Source organism: Triturus cristatus, chromosome 6 (genome assembly GCF_964204655.1).
Source record: "Triturus cristatus chromosome 6, aTriCri1.1, whole genome shotgun sequence".
Classification (NCBI taxonomy): domain Eukaryota; kingdom Metazoa; phylum Chordata; class Amphibia; order Caudata; family Salamandridae; genus Triturus; species Triturus cristatus.
Window position 1 is genome coordinate 1,790,256,934 of NC_140589.1, and position 17,343 is coordinate 1,790,274,276.

General features: G+C 47.0%; 1 protein-coding gene across 1 annotated transcript in view; it reads left to right on the forward strand.

Annotated features, from left to right (window-relative positions):
• The window catches only part of SCARA5 (scavenger receptor class A member 5), a 1,100,058-nt gene that overhangs the window by 567,830 nt on the left and 514,885 nt on the right, over positions 1-17,343 (forward strand). Inside the window, exon 5 of the mRNA XM_085613113.1 lies at positions 2,995-3,075. Within this exon, the coding sequence (XP_085469239.1) occupies positions 2,995-3,075 (81 nt within the window). The remainder of the gene's footprint in view (positions 1-2,994; positions 3,076-17,343) is intronic.

Consider the following 17,343-nt stretch of genomic DNA (forward strand, 5'->3'; position numbering starts at 1 on the left):
TCCCGGCTTGTAAATCTATGTCGAGGTTTCGACCAGAATAATGGATGAGGTAAATGTTGACCTTAGCTACAGGTCTTCATCAGGATGGAAAGAGGAGAAAGGGGGCAACTTCAGCAGTGCAATGTCACGACTCGATAAGGAATCCGCGAATGGTACACACGTATTAGGGCCTAAGGACGCCCAGAAATCAATATTTTAACAGATCCAACATCAATGTTTTGATGCCTAGAAATAATCAATGTGTGTGGCAGTATTGCCCTAATGAATTTCGACTCTTACAAAGGCAGAGGTGGGTGAGCTCAAAATCGAACTAATCGGACTGGGTATCTTGATGAATGGCAAGAGTGTATATCTTGGATGTACCACTGAAGGTTGACCCCTTTCTCCTCTTTCCATCCTGATGGAGACCCGTAACTAAGGTCTGAATTTACCTCATCCATTATTTGGGTCGAAACATTGGCATTTATATGCTTTAATGATAATACTTCCATAGCAGATTGTAAATACACCATTGCTCGATGATTTCTATATAGGCAAATATAGCGCCCAGGACCCAATTTTAGCAGATTGTGTAAAACGTTGTTTTTGATTACTCAAAGGCTACCTGAACACCCATGGCTTTGTGGGGGCACACATCTCGGCACCACAGCGTGCCATTGCAATTGCTCTCTGCCTATGGTGATTATTGGTTGGCTACCTATTCTTTTGGCGTATCTGTGTACAGCATTGCAGCGTGCTTTAAACTTGACTATAGAATTATGTGGTGCTGCCAGATGAGAGTACGCTGAAATTGCATACCATAACTAATCAAAATGGTCTACCTTTTCTAGTGGTTCCCCATTTATTTGAAATAATTTCTTTACTGCTAGATCCGATTTGATTACCAGTTTTCTTCATGTTACTAGACAGACCTTTTGTCCCTAGAGAATTTCTCAATCATAGCATGCATCGAAGTTTCAGTCAAAGACAGCAACAATGTGTAGTCCGCATACAACAAAATCAGGACCTTCACACCGAGCAGCTTTGGAGTCTCTAGACAAGGCTCCTCCGGGCAGGTTGAAACATGTTTTATAAATAAATCAAAGAGAAGGGGGGCATAACAAAGCCTTTCCATACTCCATTGGGGACAGGGAAAGGTGGACTGAATTCCCATTTGGAGCCAAAGTCAACCCTCAACATGTTGTAGGAATGGAGGCCTCTAATAGCTGACCCCAAAGGAAGGTCAAAGCTCATTTGCTGGAGTGTACTGCAGAGCTTTGGTCTCCATACTAATCAAAGACAGATCTTAAATCGATAAAGGTGAGGTTTGGTGGACATTTCTTGATTGCAACATATTCACCATATATTAGATGTAAACGGAGTGCCTGCTCTATAGCACCTACCCCCTTTCTAAAACCTGCCTGAAAGTTAATGTGCATCTACCAGTATATTTTCCACTCCATCCAAAAAGGTGATGAGTCTATCGTTTGCAGCATCAGAGGGACCAATATAGCACATCAGCTGGACTGTGGAAAATGATTTGCCTGGAGTGCTGCAATATAGACCTTGACCAAAATACCTGCCCAATATTCTGGCTCTGCTAGGAGAAGGTCTTCAGGAACTATATAGGACGTTATTAGCTTTTGGCTGGCTTATGGCTCTTGTCACCTCAGGAGGGAGGATGTGCAAGCTTTTGAAATCACTTCCATCCATGCTCACCGGCATATGCCAGACTGAATCAAGATCTTGATTATACAGATTTTTTAAATGCTCCAATATGATAAACAATCTTTTGATCATGCTCATTATGGTCGAGTGAAATCATGTTTCAAAACAACTTGCCTTTTTTTATTTTGTAGCATGCAATGTTAAGTCTCAGGCCCTGGTTTGCATTGTTGCTTTTTTCTTGTATTACTTTCTTAAATCCAAAAATCAAGCTTCAGAGCTAGGTGAGTTTCTAGACTTCCTTAATGCTGTTAAGAATACTCTCTTATATGATTGACTTTCAGCATCATGCCAATCAAGTCTATTGCTCCTCTTTACTACCTTTGCTTTTGAGGATTTTGTTGTTATCCAGAACAATGTGAATTTTCCCATCATGATATTGAAAAGAGTCGCAATCTGTGATCATTGTCATGTCATTTGCTATTAAACTCCTGAGATCAGGATAGTCATTCTCTTACTTTTCTTGAGACCACCTTGCCGATCTTGTGTTAGAGCTTTTTCCAAGGGTCGATGAGTTCTCCCTATATACAGGATGTGCCTTCATACCTTCTGTTGATATGTCCCCAGATAGTGTATCATGCTTGCTTTCCATTTTAGGGTTTATGTTTGTCGGTCACTCTGTACATTGCCTCAACCTCTATAAGCACATAGCCTATAAGACCTTCCTTGCACCCTTGTCTAAAAGTACAGTTTGCCAGATTCTCCGACTTTGTGTGGCCATTCAGAAATGGCATGCTCGTATACAACAAAAACTTGTGAAACTTCTTCCTCCTTTAGTTTCCTTCCATCAGGATGATCGGTTCCAGGTCTCCCAGGTCTTCACCTTCTTTTTGGAACCAACTCTCCCACCAACCTGTTGGAGGATGGAAATTGATAACGCCACCCTCTATCAGCAGATCGTTTGGTGAATTTTGTCATCTCTAAGTTTACCAATAATATTGTCCAATGCAGTCAAGGTTTCATTCTCCTTGCCCTTCTGTCCTAGTGATACATACATGTTCATGATATCTATATTATCCTTTGTTGTTGAACATTCGATAGGAAAGCATTAACATGGAGCTGTTGTACAGCTACCTGCAGTTTTGTCAAGATTTATATTGATAACCCCTCATCAGGCGACCCTTGTTTCACATTCCTGCCGGGATGTGAGAATCAGCATAGTCATCCAAGGCTTGTATAATAGTTTTGGGTGTTCTATTTTAACATGGGTTTCTAGGTTAAGTCGAAATAAACATTGATTCGTCTGTTGATTGATTGTTGATGATATAGCTTGTTTCTATGTCTTTTCAGGTCCTCCTGGACCAAAGGGCGACCAAGGACATGAAGGGATGGAAGGTGAACCTGGATTTCCCGGCTTGCCTGGGATGCAGGGTAATGCATGGACTTACTTCTTTTGTGTTCTTTATTTTTTTTAGACTTTGATCAAATGTTATTAAAGTATCATATTTAATCAAAGATATAATGGGGGCAGGATAACAAAATCACTGAAAAAATACTGAACTATATAGGGTAAACATGTGTAAACGAATCAATGCCACACATTGTGACTAATAAACTCTTTACCCCAAATTTGCCTTACCCTTTCTGGCTAGCAAATGTATATCTATAAATATTTAAGTTCCTATGCCATTCAATGTTGATAATTTAAAAGTACTTTTGAAAACTAGATGCAAGGAGGCCTTCAATTAACGATCTTAAGTAAAACTGTCAATTTGCTAAGGTACATGTGTCATAAATAAGTGAGTGATATACTATGTGTCAAGGTTTGTCTGTCTGGTCTCTTCTATGTTTTATCTATCTATCTATCTATCTATCTATCTATCTATCTATCTATCTATCTATCTATCTATCTATCTATCTATCTATCTATCTATCTATCTATCTATCTATCTATCTATCTATCTATCTATCTATCTATCTATCTATCTATCTATCTATCTATCTATCTATCTATCTATCTGTCTGTCTGTCTGTCTGTCTGTCTGTCTGTCTGTCTGTCTGTCTGTCTGTCTGTCTATCTGTCTGTCTGTCTGTCTCTCTGTCTGTCTGTCTGTCTGTCTGTCTGTCTGTCTGTCTGTCTGTCTGTCTGTCTAAAGGTTCTCTGGAACTACATAAAAAGTCAGGAGCTCAAAGGGATACACGTGTTGCTCGGAATATACCGTCTGTCAAATAACCTGCCTTGTTTTTTTCCAAAGAGAGAGATGCTTTCCTTTGGCTTTCCTCTTGGCCGTAAGCAGGTTTCAGAGTGTGATTGGTTGGACTTTCAAATCCCTGCCACTGCATATTGCACTTAGTTATCACCTTAGATATATTAAACAATAGTTGAATAGAAGAACTTGTCACTTTGCACTTTTTGTATGAAGTAAAGCAATGTTGTGCCTTTGGTGAAGACCAAAGTGTGAACCTTTTTTCCAGTGGGGCACACTTGGCAGCATTGTGTGTTAACGAGAGACGCACCTCAGCGATGTGTAGGAAACAAAGAATTCTGCAAACAGATTCTAAGAGGGTAGTGGAAATCAGGGGGAGGAAGGGATTCATTCAATCTGAATCTGTCAGGGCCCCAAGATTTCATTCTTCCATAGCTTGAGAGTTTTAAGTCAGCAGGATACCTGTCGTAAACAGATTCAGTTTTAACCAGTTTGAATGCACCATCAGTGAATGAGCTCCAGAGAGAGCCTACTTGTGGAGGAGTCAGTAACGCTCATGGATGTGCATCCAAATCTGAGTATCCTCAGAATTTTGGTAAGTAAGATAAACCTACACCATGCTGGAGGCAATCTAGAGTGGGCAAATATAAGAACAACAAGGAGAGAATAACCACATCGGAGGTACTTTCCAAGTGACAGGCTTAAGTGAGAAAGTCTGTGTACCCAGTTGAACACCTTGGATTTTATTCGGTAACAAAAACTCAATCTATTTCAGTGCAGATCAGTATGTGAGACTATGGGCCCGATTCACAGAACTAACTTAAGACAAAATCCTAAACTTACTACTTTTGGTATTCACAGAAGATAGGGGGCCTGATTCACAGAACTAACTTAAGACAAAATCCTAAACTTACTACTTATGGTATTCACAGAAGTTAGGATTTTGTCCTAAGTTTGATTTAAGACAAACTTAAGACAGACTTAAGACAGACTTAAGACAAACTTAAGACAAACTTAAGACATACTTAAGACAGACTTAAGACAGACTTAAGACAGACTTAAGACAAACTTAAGACAAACTTAAGACAAAATCCTAACTTCTGTGAATACCATAAGTAGTAAGTTTAGGATTTTGTCTTAAGTTAATTCTGTGAATCGGGCCCTTAGTCAGTTGCGGAGAGGGATCTAATAGCAGTCGGTGTCAAATGCCGCTCAGAGGTCTTATCAAATCAAGCATTGACACCACCACCATTAACCACAAAACAGAGTCCATCAACGAACAAAAGGGATTATACGTCCTGGCGCTAGGCCAGAATAAAATTCCACCAGAAAAGATTCCCAAAGAGATTTGCTTACAGCCATTTCTTTCAGTTTTGATGGAATGGACAGAAGAGAAAAATGGTGAAATCAGTTGTTTCCTTCAGAACAAATTATGTGTTTTTCTAGAAATTGTGTTTTGCAGGCAGTAATGCAATGTAGATCCCCTGGGTTTAATGATGCCGCTAGAAACTGATTGAGTTCCTGTAAGGAGAGGGTGGAAACCTTTAACAGCTGGGTTTATCTAATTGTGAATACCATCCCTAATACTGTTAACCTTCCCAAAAAGAATGATTATAAGGATTGTTCTAGCAAAAGGAAGGTTTCATCTCATTCCAAAGAGCAACCGGGTTAGGTGAAGAAATAGAATTTTCTGCAACTTTTGTGAGGTGTTTTCTGCGCGCTGTATTTTGTTCAGAGAAAATGCCATTTCGTCACATTATGGTTATCATGCCAACTCAAGGATCGTAGTCTATTTAGATTATGTAGGTTCTCAGTCCAGCTCTTTAAATTACAGTTTAATTTCTACAATTTCTCTCTAATATATTGAGAAAATCTTTAAGTGTATGGGGCAACTAAATTGCATTATAGGAATTTTGGTTAAGAACATTAAACCTCGATAAGAACAAATTTGCCCAAGCCTGCTTTAATGGATTAGTTAAAGATGTAAGGGATCAATTAAGCATAATTCACGTGACACACGTTCTCATTTGATGTGTGATATCTCTCAAAACTGACAGACGGAACAGGAATTTCCTTCCATGGCCAAATGTGACCATCCAAGAAGTTTAAAAATTAGAATGATTGGTACAGTTACATCCAAAATCTTTAAAAGAATAAAGTACTGGTCTTACCAAAGGACAGGATCAGGAGCGGCTATTTGCACCCACTGAGATTGGGGAGGGTTAAAAATGATGTACCTGCCTTGCAGGAGGGACCCCTTACACCTTGCCGAAGAATAGCTTTGAAAAATGTATCTAACATACTTTCACACTATGTTATGTTATGTTATATGATTGTTAGAACCGGCGGTCTCTAGTTGGCAGAGGTATACACTTCTTATACAAATAGGGACCAACCAACTCTAGTCAGGGAAAGGGGATTACACACTCAGATAACCCCTGCTACCCCCTTGGTAGCTTGGCAGAGCAGACAGGCTTATCTCAGAGGCAGTGTGTTAAGCATTTATGACCACATACAGTAATAGAGTGAATACACTACAGATGGACACGACACAGAAGTTATTATAAAAATAGTATTTTTATATAAGGCTTAGCACAAGACCAAATAACGACAAAAATATACCACAGTCTTAATAAATACTCTTTGGAAGGAAAAATACTAGTTCAAGTAAGGTTTCTTCTTGGCAAATAGTTCTTTAGCAAAGTATTCTTCTGAGCACAGTTCTTTGGCAACAATGTAACCCCCACAGGAGTCACAAGACGTCGAGTCTACAAGATTCCCAAGGTTCGGCGTCGACCGCGAGGAGCGCTACGTCGAGCCTGGAGTTGCAACAGACCCCACAAGTACAGTACCTTGAGAAACGAAGAAAACGATGATCCACGGCGTCGAGATGTCGGCGTCGAGGTCGGCGTCAATCGTGCCTCGGAGTCGGGTCAATCCGCAGCGGCGTCGAGGGATGTCGGGCCGGAGCAGCGCTCACGGCGTCGAGAAGGGCGTCGAGTCGATGCGATCAGCAGCGGCGTCGGGACGGGGTCGCTTGGAGGTGGAGCCGATACTCACTCCTCACTGGCGTTGATACCGGCGTCGAGACGGGGTCACTTGGAGCCGGGGCCGATACCCACTGCTCACTGGCGTTGCTGCTGGCGTCGAGACTGCAGATTTTCCCTTGTGTACTGGAAACAACACTTTCCAGCAATTCAGCAATTCAGTAGATGGTGAAGTCCTTTGGCCCTGTGACTTCAACAGGAGACTGGCACTCTTCCAGTCCTTGGAGATTTCCTAGCAAGTGTTCAGAGAGTACACACCAAGTTCCTCTCTCCTTGTTCCTTGGCAAAAATAAAGAAGCAGCTTTCAGGTTCCTCCACAGCAAAACAGCACTCTGGCAGAAAGGGGAGGTAAGTCCTTAGATCAGCAGGCTTCTTGTCCTTGGTACAGGTTTCCTTGTCAGAAGTGATCTGAGTTCTTGGTTCAGGGGTCCTTCTCTTATACCCCTTTTTCCCTTTGTCCAAGCAGGGCGATTCCCACCATCTCAGGTTTGTTGTGGGTGTTGCCAGGCAGAGGCACCTGGCCTATTCACTGAGCAGGGCAGAGTCCTCAGCCGCCCAGCAGGAGGCAGAGCCAGTATTGTCACTGGCAGGAGCAGGGCTATCAGTCGCCCAGCAGGAGGCGGAGCCAGTATTGTGTCAGGCAGGGCAGGCTACTCTTCCCTCACTCTATGTGTAAACGCCCCATTCACCCCACACTGACTCATTCAGACCTCTGGAGCCACCCAGCCCCTGACACACACACCAAACCAGCAGAGACCGGTAGATAGTTGGACAAGAAAATAGCCACTTTCTAAAAGTGCTATTTTCAAACATAGAATTTAAAAACCATCCATCCTAAAGGGTGTGTTATTAAATTCTGAGTTCAGGGATACTAAACTCGACTTGCTACCATGCTCCCTGAGTCAGATAGATTATAATGGAGTTAATAATCAGTCTGCCCAGTCTGGCCTATTGGAGGCAGGTAGCCCTTCAATAGTGAAAAACGAAAATGGCTGTAATTCACTATTAGGTCATGCCACACACATCAGGGCATGACCTACCTTTTACCAACAATGCACCCTGCCCTAGGGCCTACCATAGAGGTGTCTGAAATGTGGCAAAGTGAAGGTTTAGAGACTGGTAAGTAGGTTTCCTTACCAAGTCGACATGGCAGTCAGGGACTGCACGCAGGCGCCGCGGTGGCAGGCCTGAGACATATTTTGCACGCTGCTTCTGTGGGTGGCACAACCAGTGCTGCAAGCCCACCAGCAGCAGTTAACTTACACGCCCTTGGCACACGCAGTGCACTAGACTAGGGTCTGAACAGTAAGTCAACCAAGCCAATCATGGTAACACCAATCAATGTAACAATTTAACATAGGGAGCACTTGCACTGTGGCACTGATCAGCAGTGGCACAGTGCCCAAAGCAATAAACCAGCAAAAACATCGTAAACAGAGGAGGCAAACAGAAAAAAATGGAGGAGAGACTCATGCCAATGATGCCAGGTCTAACACGTGTCCCCTCCAGCTGAAATGTGGGGAGAACTACCCTTCACCCAGGGAGTCCTCATCACCAAGGCGGAAAAATCTGGACAGACCATCAGCATTGGCGTGATCTGTACCAGGGCGGTGTTCCACCGTAAAGTCCATCCCCTGTAGGGAAATGGACCACCTCAACAGTTTTGGGTTCTCACCCCTCATCTGCATTAACCATCTGAGGGGCCTGTGGTCTGTCTGAACCCGGAAGTGAGTCCCAAACAGGTAGGGTCTTAGCTTCTTCAGCGCCCAGACCACAGCAAATGCCTCACGCTCTATCGCACTCCACCTTTGTTCCCTGGGAAGTAACCTCCGGCTGATGAAGGCTACAGGTAAGTCTCGGCCCTCCTCATTCATCTGTGCTAGAACAGCCCCCACACCATGCTCTGAAGCGTCTGTCTGGACAATGAATTCTTTTGAAAAGTCGGGTGCCTGGAGGACCGGTGCTGTACACATTGCAGTTTTCAGGGTGTCAAAGGCGTTCTGACAGGCGTCAGTCCAGATCACAAGTCTCGGCTGCTTCCGGGAAGTCAGCGAGGTCAAGGGGTGCACAATGTTGCCATACCCCTTGACAAACCTCCTGTAGTAACCCGTGAGACCCAAGAAGGCTCTCACCTGAGTCTGGGTTTTGGGCGGTTCCCAAGCCAGGATGGTATCTATCTTGGGTTGCAGGGGGGCCACCTTGCCGCTCCCTACTTGGTGCCCCAAGTACACCACTGAACCCTGCCCAATCTGGCACTTACTAGCCTTGATTGTGAGGCCTGCTCTGCGCAGGGCCAACAACACTTCCTGGAGGTGGCGCAAGTGTTCCTCCCAGCTGGCGCTGAACACTGCTATATCGTCCAGGTAGGCGGCGCTGAAATCTTCCAGCCCGGCCAATACCTGGTTAACCAACCTCTGGAATGTGGCAGGGGCATTCTTCATCCCAAAGGGCATCACACGGAACTGGTAGTGCCCATCTGGTGTGGAGAATGCAGACCTCTCTTTTGCCCCATCAGTCAAGGCGATCTGCCAGTACCCAGACGTTAGATCAAACGTACTAAGGTACCGGGCAGCCCCCAACCGATCGATGAGCTCATCAGCTCTGGGGATGGGGTGCGCGTCAGTCTTGGTGACCGAATTGAGTCCTCGGTAATCCACACAGAACCGAAGTTCTGGGGAAGCACCAGGCGCTGCAGACTTTGGGACCAAGACCACTGGGCTGGCCCAAGGACTGCTAGAGGACTCAACCACCCCTAAGGCAAACATCTTGGAGACCTCCTCCTTGATATATGCTCTGACCTTTTCAGTCACCCTGTAGGCCTTGTGCCTCACAGGAGTGCTGTCCCCAGTGTCCACATCATGGACACACCACTGAGTGACACCAGGGATTAAGGAGAACAGATCAGGGAATTGTACCAACAGATGGCGACAATCTTGCTGCTGCTCAGGGGTCAGTGTGTCAGAGAGGACAACACCATCCACTGACCCATCTTTTTCTTTTGCACACAGGAGGTCAGGAAGAGGCTCACTCTCCTCCTCCATCCCAGCATCTGTGGCAAGGAGCATGCCCACTTCGGACCTTTCTAAGTAGGGCTTTAACCGGTTGACATGCAGGACCCTTAAGGGGTTCCTGGGAGACTTCAAGTCCACCAAGTAGGTGACATCGCTCTTTTTCTCCACAACCTCAAACGGTCCAGTCCACCTGTCCTTGAGCGCACAAGGTTCCACAGGGGCCATGACCCAAACTTTCTGACCAGGTTGAAGCTCAACCAGAGTGGCATTCTGATCGTACCACCGCTTCATCTCTTCCTGGCTGGCCTCCAGATTTGCCTGAGCAAGATCTCTGAAGCGCCGAGTCTGGTTCCTAAAGGCCAGCATGTAACTATATACATCCTGGGGAGGTTTCCTGGGAGATTGCTCCCAGCCTTCTTTGACCAGACTCAAAGGTCCTCTTACCGGGTGACCATACAAAAGCTCAAAGGGGCTGAACCCTAGAGACTTCTGTGGCACCTCACGGTAAGCAAACAGCAGGCATGGCAAGAGGACGTCCCATTTACGCCTCATTGGTTCTTCAAGACCCATGATCATGCCTTTTAGGGTCCGGTTGAATCTCTCAACCAGTCCATTACCTTGAGGGTGGTAAGGAGCGGTAAACTTGTAGGTTACCCCACACTCCTTCCACAGAGACTTCATATAATTCGAAATGAAGTTGGTGCCCCGGTCTGACACCACCTCTCTGGGGAACCCCATGCGGGAGAAAACACCCATCAGTGCCCGTCCCACCACGGGGGCCGTCACTGTGCGGAGAGGGATGGCTTCCGGGTACCGGGTGGCATGGTCCACCAAGACCAGGATAAACCTGTTGCCCATGGCTGTCTTGGGGTCCAGTGGCCCCACAATGTCAATTCCCACTCGCTCAAAGGGGGTACTGACGACGGGAAAAGGTTGGAGGGGAGCCTTCTGCTTCCGCCCGCTTTTCCCACTTGCCTGGCAAGTTTGACAGGTCCTACAATGGATATCTGAATCCCTTCTCATCTGGGGCCAATAAAAATGGGTGACAAGCCTGTCATAGGTCTTGTCCTGCCCCAGATGTCCAGCTAACGGAACGTCATGAGCCAACCCCAGTAGGAAGGCTCTGAAGCGCTGGGGTACCACCAGCACACGGGCTGACCCAGGTTCAGCAGCCTTAGGCTCGCTATACAGGAAGTCGTTCTCCCAGTAGACCCAATGTGATCCTGACTGATCACCTGTCGTTTGGGCTGAGGCCTGCTGCCTCATACCCACAAGAGAAGGGCACACTTTCTGTTCAGCACAAAATTCCTCCCTGGAGGGACCACCATCCTGCTGCCAATGGGTCAGCTCGGGCAGGTCTCCCAGTTCGGCCACTTGTTCTCCTGTCGGTTCCAGGGCATCCCCCTCAGGGTCTGCTCCCTCCTGGACCGCGGGAACGATGGGGGACGGTTTCCCGCGCCCCCTGCCTCTTCTCTTCACGGTTGGGACCTGGGCCATACTTTCAGGCTCCGGGCCCCCATCAACACCCTTACTGACTGACATGGACCGGGTGGTCGCACACACCCACTCAGGCAGACCCAACATTTCCAGATGCGCTTTTCTCTCCACCTTAGCCCAAGGGGAGTCCTCCAAATCATTGCCCAGGAGACAATCAACAGGCATGGCGGGCCTCACAGCAACCTGAGAGTACCTGAGACCCCCCCCACTCAAAGGGAACTTGAGCTACCTCACACTGACTCTGTGAGTTGTCAGCAGCTACAACGGGGTAGAATGCATGAGGGACCACCTGCTCTCTGGACACCAAGTGACACTTGACAGCTGTCACACTCGCTCCGGTGTCTCTGAGAGCTTCCACCCTATGGCCATTAATGGTCACCCACTGCCTATATTTTTTAGTGTTACTAGGCAGAGGGGTTGGAGGGACCATTTCCACGTCTCCTAATGAGACCAGGGACATTTCTGCGGGACCCCACCCACCGGGGGCACCCATCTCCTCCCCTCCCAGGGCTACACTCGCTACCTGACGAGGGGGTGCACGCGGCGGTGCATTCGAATCCTTCATGGGACACTGGGGATCATAATAACGGTGTCCCACCTGCTTACAGGCATAGCAGGTCATGGGGCCCCTGTGAACAGGTTTACCTGTCGGGGCCTCTGGCTTCTTTACAGGGGGAGGCTGGGAACCCTTCCCTTGGTTCCCTTGGGGACTACTTTGGGGCCCTTTCTGAAACTCCCTCTGTTTACCCCTGTCCCCCCCACTCTTCTGCTGGGGACCCTGCCCACCTTTGGCTGAGTCTCCCACTGGACCCTTGTGGACCCTGGTACTGACACAGCGGTCCGCCTCCTCAGCAAGTTTTCTAGGGTTAGATATCTTGCTATCAACAAGGTGCTGGCGTAGCTCTGGAAAACAGTTATTAGACAAGTGCTCCCAAGCAAACAAATCATAAAGAGCATCATAACTATCAACCTTGCTACCCTTTATCCAACCATCCATGGTTCTGCAGAAAAAAGACACATATTCAACCCACGTAGTACCAGGCAACTTCTTACATTCTCTAAAGGTTTGTCTGTACTTTTCTGGAGTTAAGCCATATCTCAGCATTAAAGCATCTTTCATATGAGTATAAGACATCCTATCCTCAGCAGGAAGGCTCAACAAGGTATCTCTCCCCTCGTTTGTAAAGCGGCTCCACAACCCCGTTCCCCAATCCTTCTCAGGGACCCGGTGGGCCAACAATGCTAACTCATACGCTTTAAACCATTGGCTAATATCTTCATTCTTACTGTAATCCTTGATCACATCTTTAGGAAAATAAAACCTACTTTCTGCAGGCACAGATGGAGTGCTGCCACCAGAGGGATTCAACTCTAAACTCTTAGTTTTAAGCTCCATCTCCCTCACCATCTTCTCACGTTCAAACGCTAATTTCTCTCTCTCAAAATCTAATCTTTTGCTCTCCATTTCAGCTTCTCTCTTGCTTCTCGCATTCTCTAATTCCAACTGCCCTCCTAATTTAAGTTTTGCCATTTCTAACTTGTACCCCCTCTCCTTCTCCCTGTCTTCTAATTCTTCGGGGGAAAGGCTCCTAGAGGACGCACTACTGCCTGGAGATGACACTGGCCCACCTGTGGGCTCTTCCTCTTCCTCTTCTTCTTCCTCTTCCGGTACCACCACCGGATCAGAGGGATTTCTGGCCTCTAACCAGGCCTTCAGCGCTTTGAGGAAGCCCTCTTTCTTTGAGACACCTGTGGTAGGAACTTTAAACTGCTTGCAAAATCCTTTTAGATCTTTTAGCGTGTAGGAATCTATCTTCTCCTTATCGAATTCCCCCACAACATTCTCCACAGGTGTAGCAGCTCCGGCATTCTCCATGGTCAAAACTGGCAGTGTTTAAGAAAATAAGCTCCAGGAAAGCGGAGAACAAAAATAGGCAATCCTACCAAAACCGAATGTGGCTGCGTTATGGTCTGCTTTCACTATGTAGCGTACACTAATCACTGCACATGAGTCATAAATGCAAAGTTCAAATCCTCACCGCTGACCACCAATGTTAGAACCGGCGGTCTCTAGTTGGCAGAGGTATACACTTCTGACAAATAGGGACCAACCAACTCTAGTCAGGGAAAGGGGATTACACACTCAGATAACCCCTGCTACCCCCTTGGTAGCTTGGCAGAGCAGACAGGCTTATCTCAGAGGCAGTGTGTTAAGCATTTATGACCACATACAGTAATAGAGTGAATACACTACAGATGGACACGACACAGAAGTTATTATAAAAATAGTATTTTTATATAAGGCTTAGCACAAGACCAAATAACGACAAAAATATACCACAGTCTTAATAAATACTCTTTGGAAGGAAAAATACTAGTTCAAGTAAGGTTTCTTCTTGGCAAATAGTTCTTTAGCAAAGTATTCTTCTGAGCACAGTTCTTTGGCAACAATGTAACCCCCACAGGAGTCACACGACGTCGAGTCTACAAGATTCCCAAGGTTCGGCGTCGACCGCGAGGAGCGCTACGTCGAGCCTGGAGTTGCAACAGACCCCACAAGTACAGTACCTTGAGAAACGAAGAAAACGATGATCCACGGCGTCGAGATGTCGGCGTCGAGGTCGGCGTCGATCGTGCCTCGGAGTCGGGTCAATCCGCAGCGGCGTCGAGGGATGTCGGGCCGGAGCAGCGCTCACGGCGTCGAGAAGGGCGTCGAGTCGATGCGATCAGCAGCGGCGTCGGGACGGGGTCGCTTGGAGGTGGAGCCGATACTCACTCCTCACTGGCGTTGATACCGGCGTCCAGACGGGGTCACTTGGAGCCGGGGCCGATACCCACTGCTCACTGGCGTTGCTGCTGGCATCGAGACTGCAGATTTTCCCTTGTGTACTGGAAACAACACTTTCCAGCAATTCAGCAATTCAGTAGATGGTGAAGTCCTTTGGCCCTGTGACTTCAACAGGAGACTGGCACTCTTCCAGTCCTTGGAGATTTCCTAGCAAGTGTTCAGAGAGTACACACCAAGTTCCTCTCTCCTTGTTCCTTGGCAAAAATAAAGAAGCAGCTTTCAGGTTCCTCCACAGCAAAACAGCACTCTGGCAGAAAGGGGAGGTAAGTCCTTAGATCAGCAGGCTTCTTGTCCTTGGTACAGGTTTCCTTGTCAGAAGTGATCTGAGTTCTTGGTTCAGGGGTCCTTCTCTTATACCCCTTTTTCCCTTTGTCCAAGCAGGGCGATTCCCACCATCTCAGGTTTGTTGTGGGTGTTGCCAGGCAGAGGCACCTGGCCTATTCACTGAGCAGGGCAGAGTCCTCAGCCGCCCAGCAGGAGGCGGAGCCAGTCTTGTCACTGGCAGGAGCAGGGCTATCAGTCGCCCAGCAGGAGGCGGAGCCAGTATTGTGTCAGGCAGGGCAGGCTACTCTTCCCTCACTCTATGTGTAAACGCCCCATTCACCCCACACTGACTCATTCAGACCTCTGGAGCCACCCAGCCCCTGACACACACACCAAACCAGCAGAGACCGGTAGATAGTTGGACAAGAAAATAGCCACTTTCTAAAAGTGCTATTTTCAAACATAGAATTTAAAAACCATCCATCCTAAAGGGTGTGTTATTAAATTCTGAGTTCAGGGATACTAAACTCGACTTGCTACCATGCTCCCTGAGTCAGATAGATTATAATGGAGTTAATAATCAGTCTGCCCAGTCTGGCCTATTGGAGGCAGGTAGCCCTTCAATAGTGAAAAACGAAAATGGCTGTAATTCACTATTAGGTCATGCCACACACATCAGGGCATGACCTACCTTTTACCAACAATGCACCCTGCCCTAGGGCCTACCATAGAGGTGTCTGAAATGTGGCAAAGTGAAGGTTTAGAGACTGGTAAGTAGGTTTCCTTACCAAGTCGACATGGCAGTCAGGGACTGCACGCAGGCGCCGCGGTGGCAGGCCTGAGACATATTTTGCACGCTGCTTCTGTGGGTGGCACAACCAGTGCTGCAAGCCCACCAGCAGCAGTTAACTTACACGCCCTTGGCACACGCAGTGCACTAGACTAGGGTCTGAACAGTAAGTCAACCAAGCCAATCATGGTAACACCAATCAATGTAACAATTAACATAGGGAGCACTTGCACTGTGGCACTGATCAGCAGTGGCACAGTGCCCAAAGCAATAAACCAGCAAAAACATCGGAAACAGAGGAGGCAAACAGAAAAAAATGGAGGAGAGACTCATGCCAATGATGCCAGGTCTAACAATGATCTTTTAATGCACACAGCTACTCCGAGAAGAGTCCCGGCGCGGGCCAGAGGAAGAGAAGCCTGGTGCATTCACACAAACAGATGAGTCTTCAGGTTTTTCTTAAAAAGGCGGAAACCTTGAGTGCTACGGAAAGTTAAAGGAAGTGAGCTCCAGGCGGAGGCAGCTCTAACAGTAAGAGAACAGCCCCCCATTCTTGAGAGCCGAAAGCGAGGTATATGGGCCAGAAGCTGGGAGGAGGACCGGAGATGCCTGAAGGGGGTGTAAAACTGGAAGTGCTTCCGTAGATAAGGGGGACCACAGGCATGAAGAGCCCAGTGGGCCAGGGTCAGGGCTTTAAACTTTACTCGCTGAGCCACTAGGAGCCAATGGAGTGAGCACAAATGCCGTCTGACGCTGGTTCTCGTTGGCATATTGAAAACCAGCCGTGCGGCAGCATTCTCAACAACCTGCAGTTTGTTGAGAAGGTAGACCGGAAGACCAACATAAAAGGAATTTGCATAATCTATCCGAGAAAGAATCAAGGCCTGGCTCACCGTTTCCGTGGCAATTCTGGGAAGTAGTGGGAAAAATGTCCTCAGGGTTTTAAGTATTCCGAAGCAGTTCCCCACTAACTTCTTTATCTGGGTGGAGAAAGAAAGGTTCTCCTCAAACCAGACTCCAAGATTTTTGGCAGGGATCCCCGTTGAGGCTGACAAGGGGGAATTAGCTGGCCATAAGGATTCCCTGAACTGGGGTGGGGAAGGTCCCATAGAGAAGGATTTTTGACTTGTCCTCATTGCACTTGAGTTGGGCTGACGACAGCCATTAAAAAACAGCTGATAAATATTTTCTGGCTTGAGATGGAGAGCACTTAATTACCCCAGGTAAACAGGAGCTGGGTATCATCAGCATATGCTATAGTTTTCGCTCCTAACTCTTCAGCCAAATAAATAAGGGGGGTGACATAAAGATCAAAAAGAAGGGGGCTCAGGGAGGGCCCCTGAGGTACCCATGTAAACACCTCCTGAGGAGCTGAGGAGAACGGGGGACACCTGTTGAGTAAACCCTTCCAAAAAGGATTTGAGCCAGCTCAGGGCAGCAGAAGCAATCCCCATGTCCGCCAGGCGTGTAAGCAGCAAAGTATGGGGGACCGTATCAAATGCTGCAGAGAGGTCCAGCATAATAAGAGCAGCCCTACCCCCGAATCCAGGCACTCCGAATAGCCTCCGAGACTTTCACCAAGGCTGAATCGGTACTATAGGAGGCTCTGAAAGCCTGATTGAGCTGGGTGGAGAATACCTGCCCCTTGGATGTAGTCGGTAAGCTGCTTGTTGACCACCTTTTGGCAGGCTTTCGCCATAGCCAGAAGAAGGGAGGTGTGGCAATAATTGCCTGGAATCAGTGGATCCAACAACGTTTTTTTTTTTAGGAGTGGCAACATTTTTGCCTGTTTCCAAACTGTAGGAACATAGGCTTCTTGAAGGGACAGATTAATCAATCTGTTCACTTCAAGGTTAACAGTTTCAGCGACCAAGGCCAAAAGTCTGGCAGCACAGTGATCAGACAGAGAGCCTGATATTAAGGCCTTAAGCACTCTCAATGACTCCGAAAGATCGATGAGAGAGAAAACCATCAAGGAGGATGCATAATTGCCTAGTGTAAAGGATGCCTGGATGGAACAAATTTTGTCAGCAAA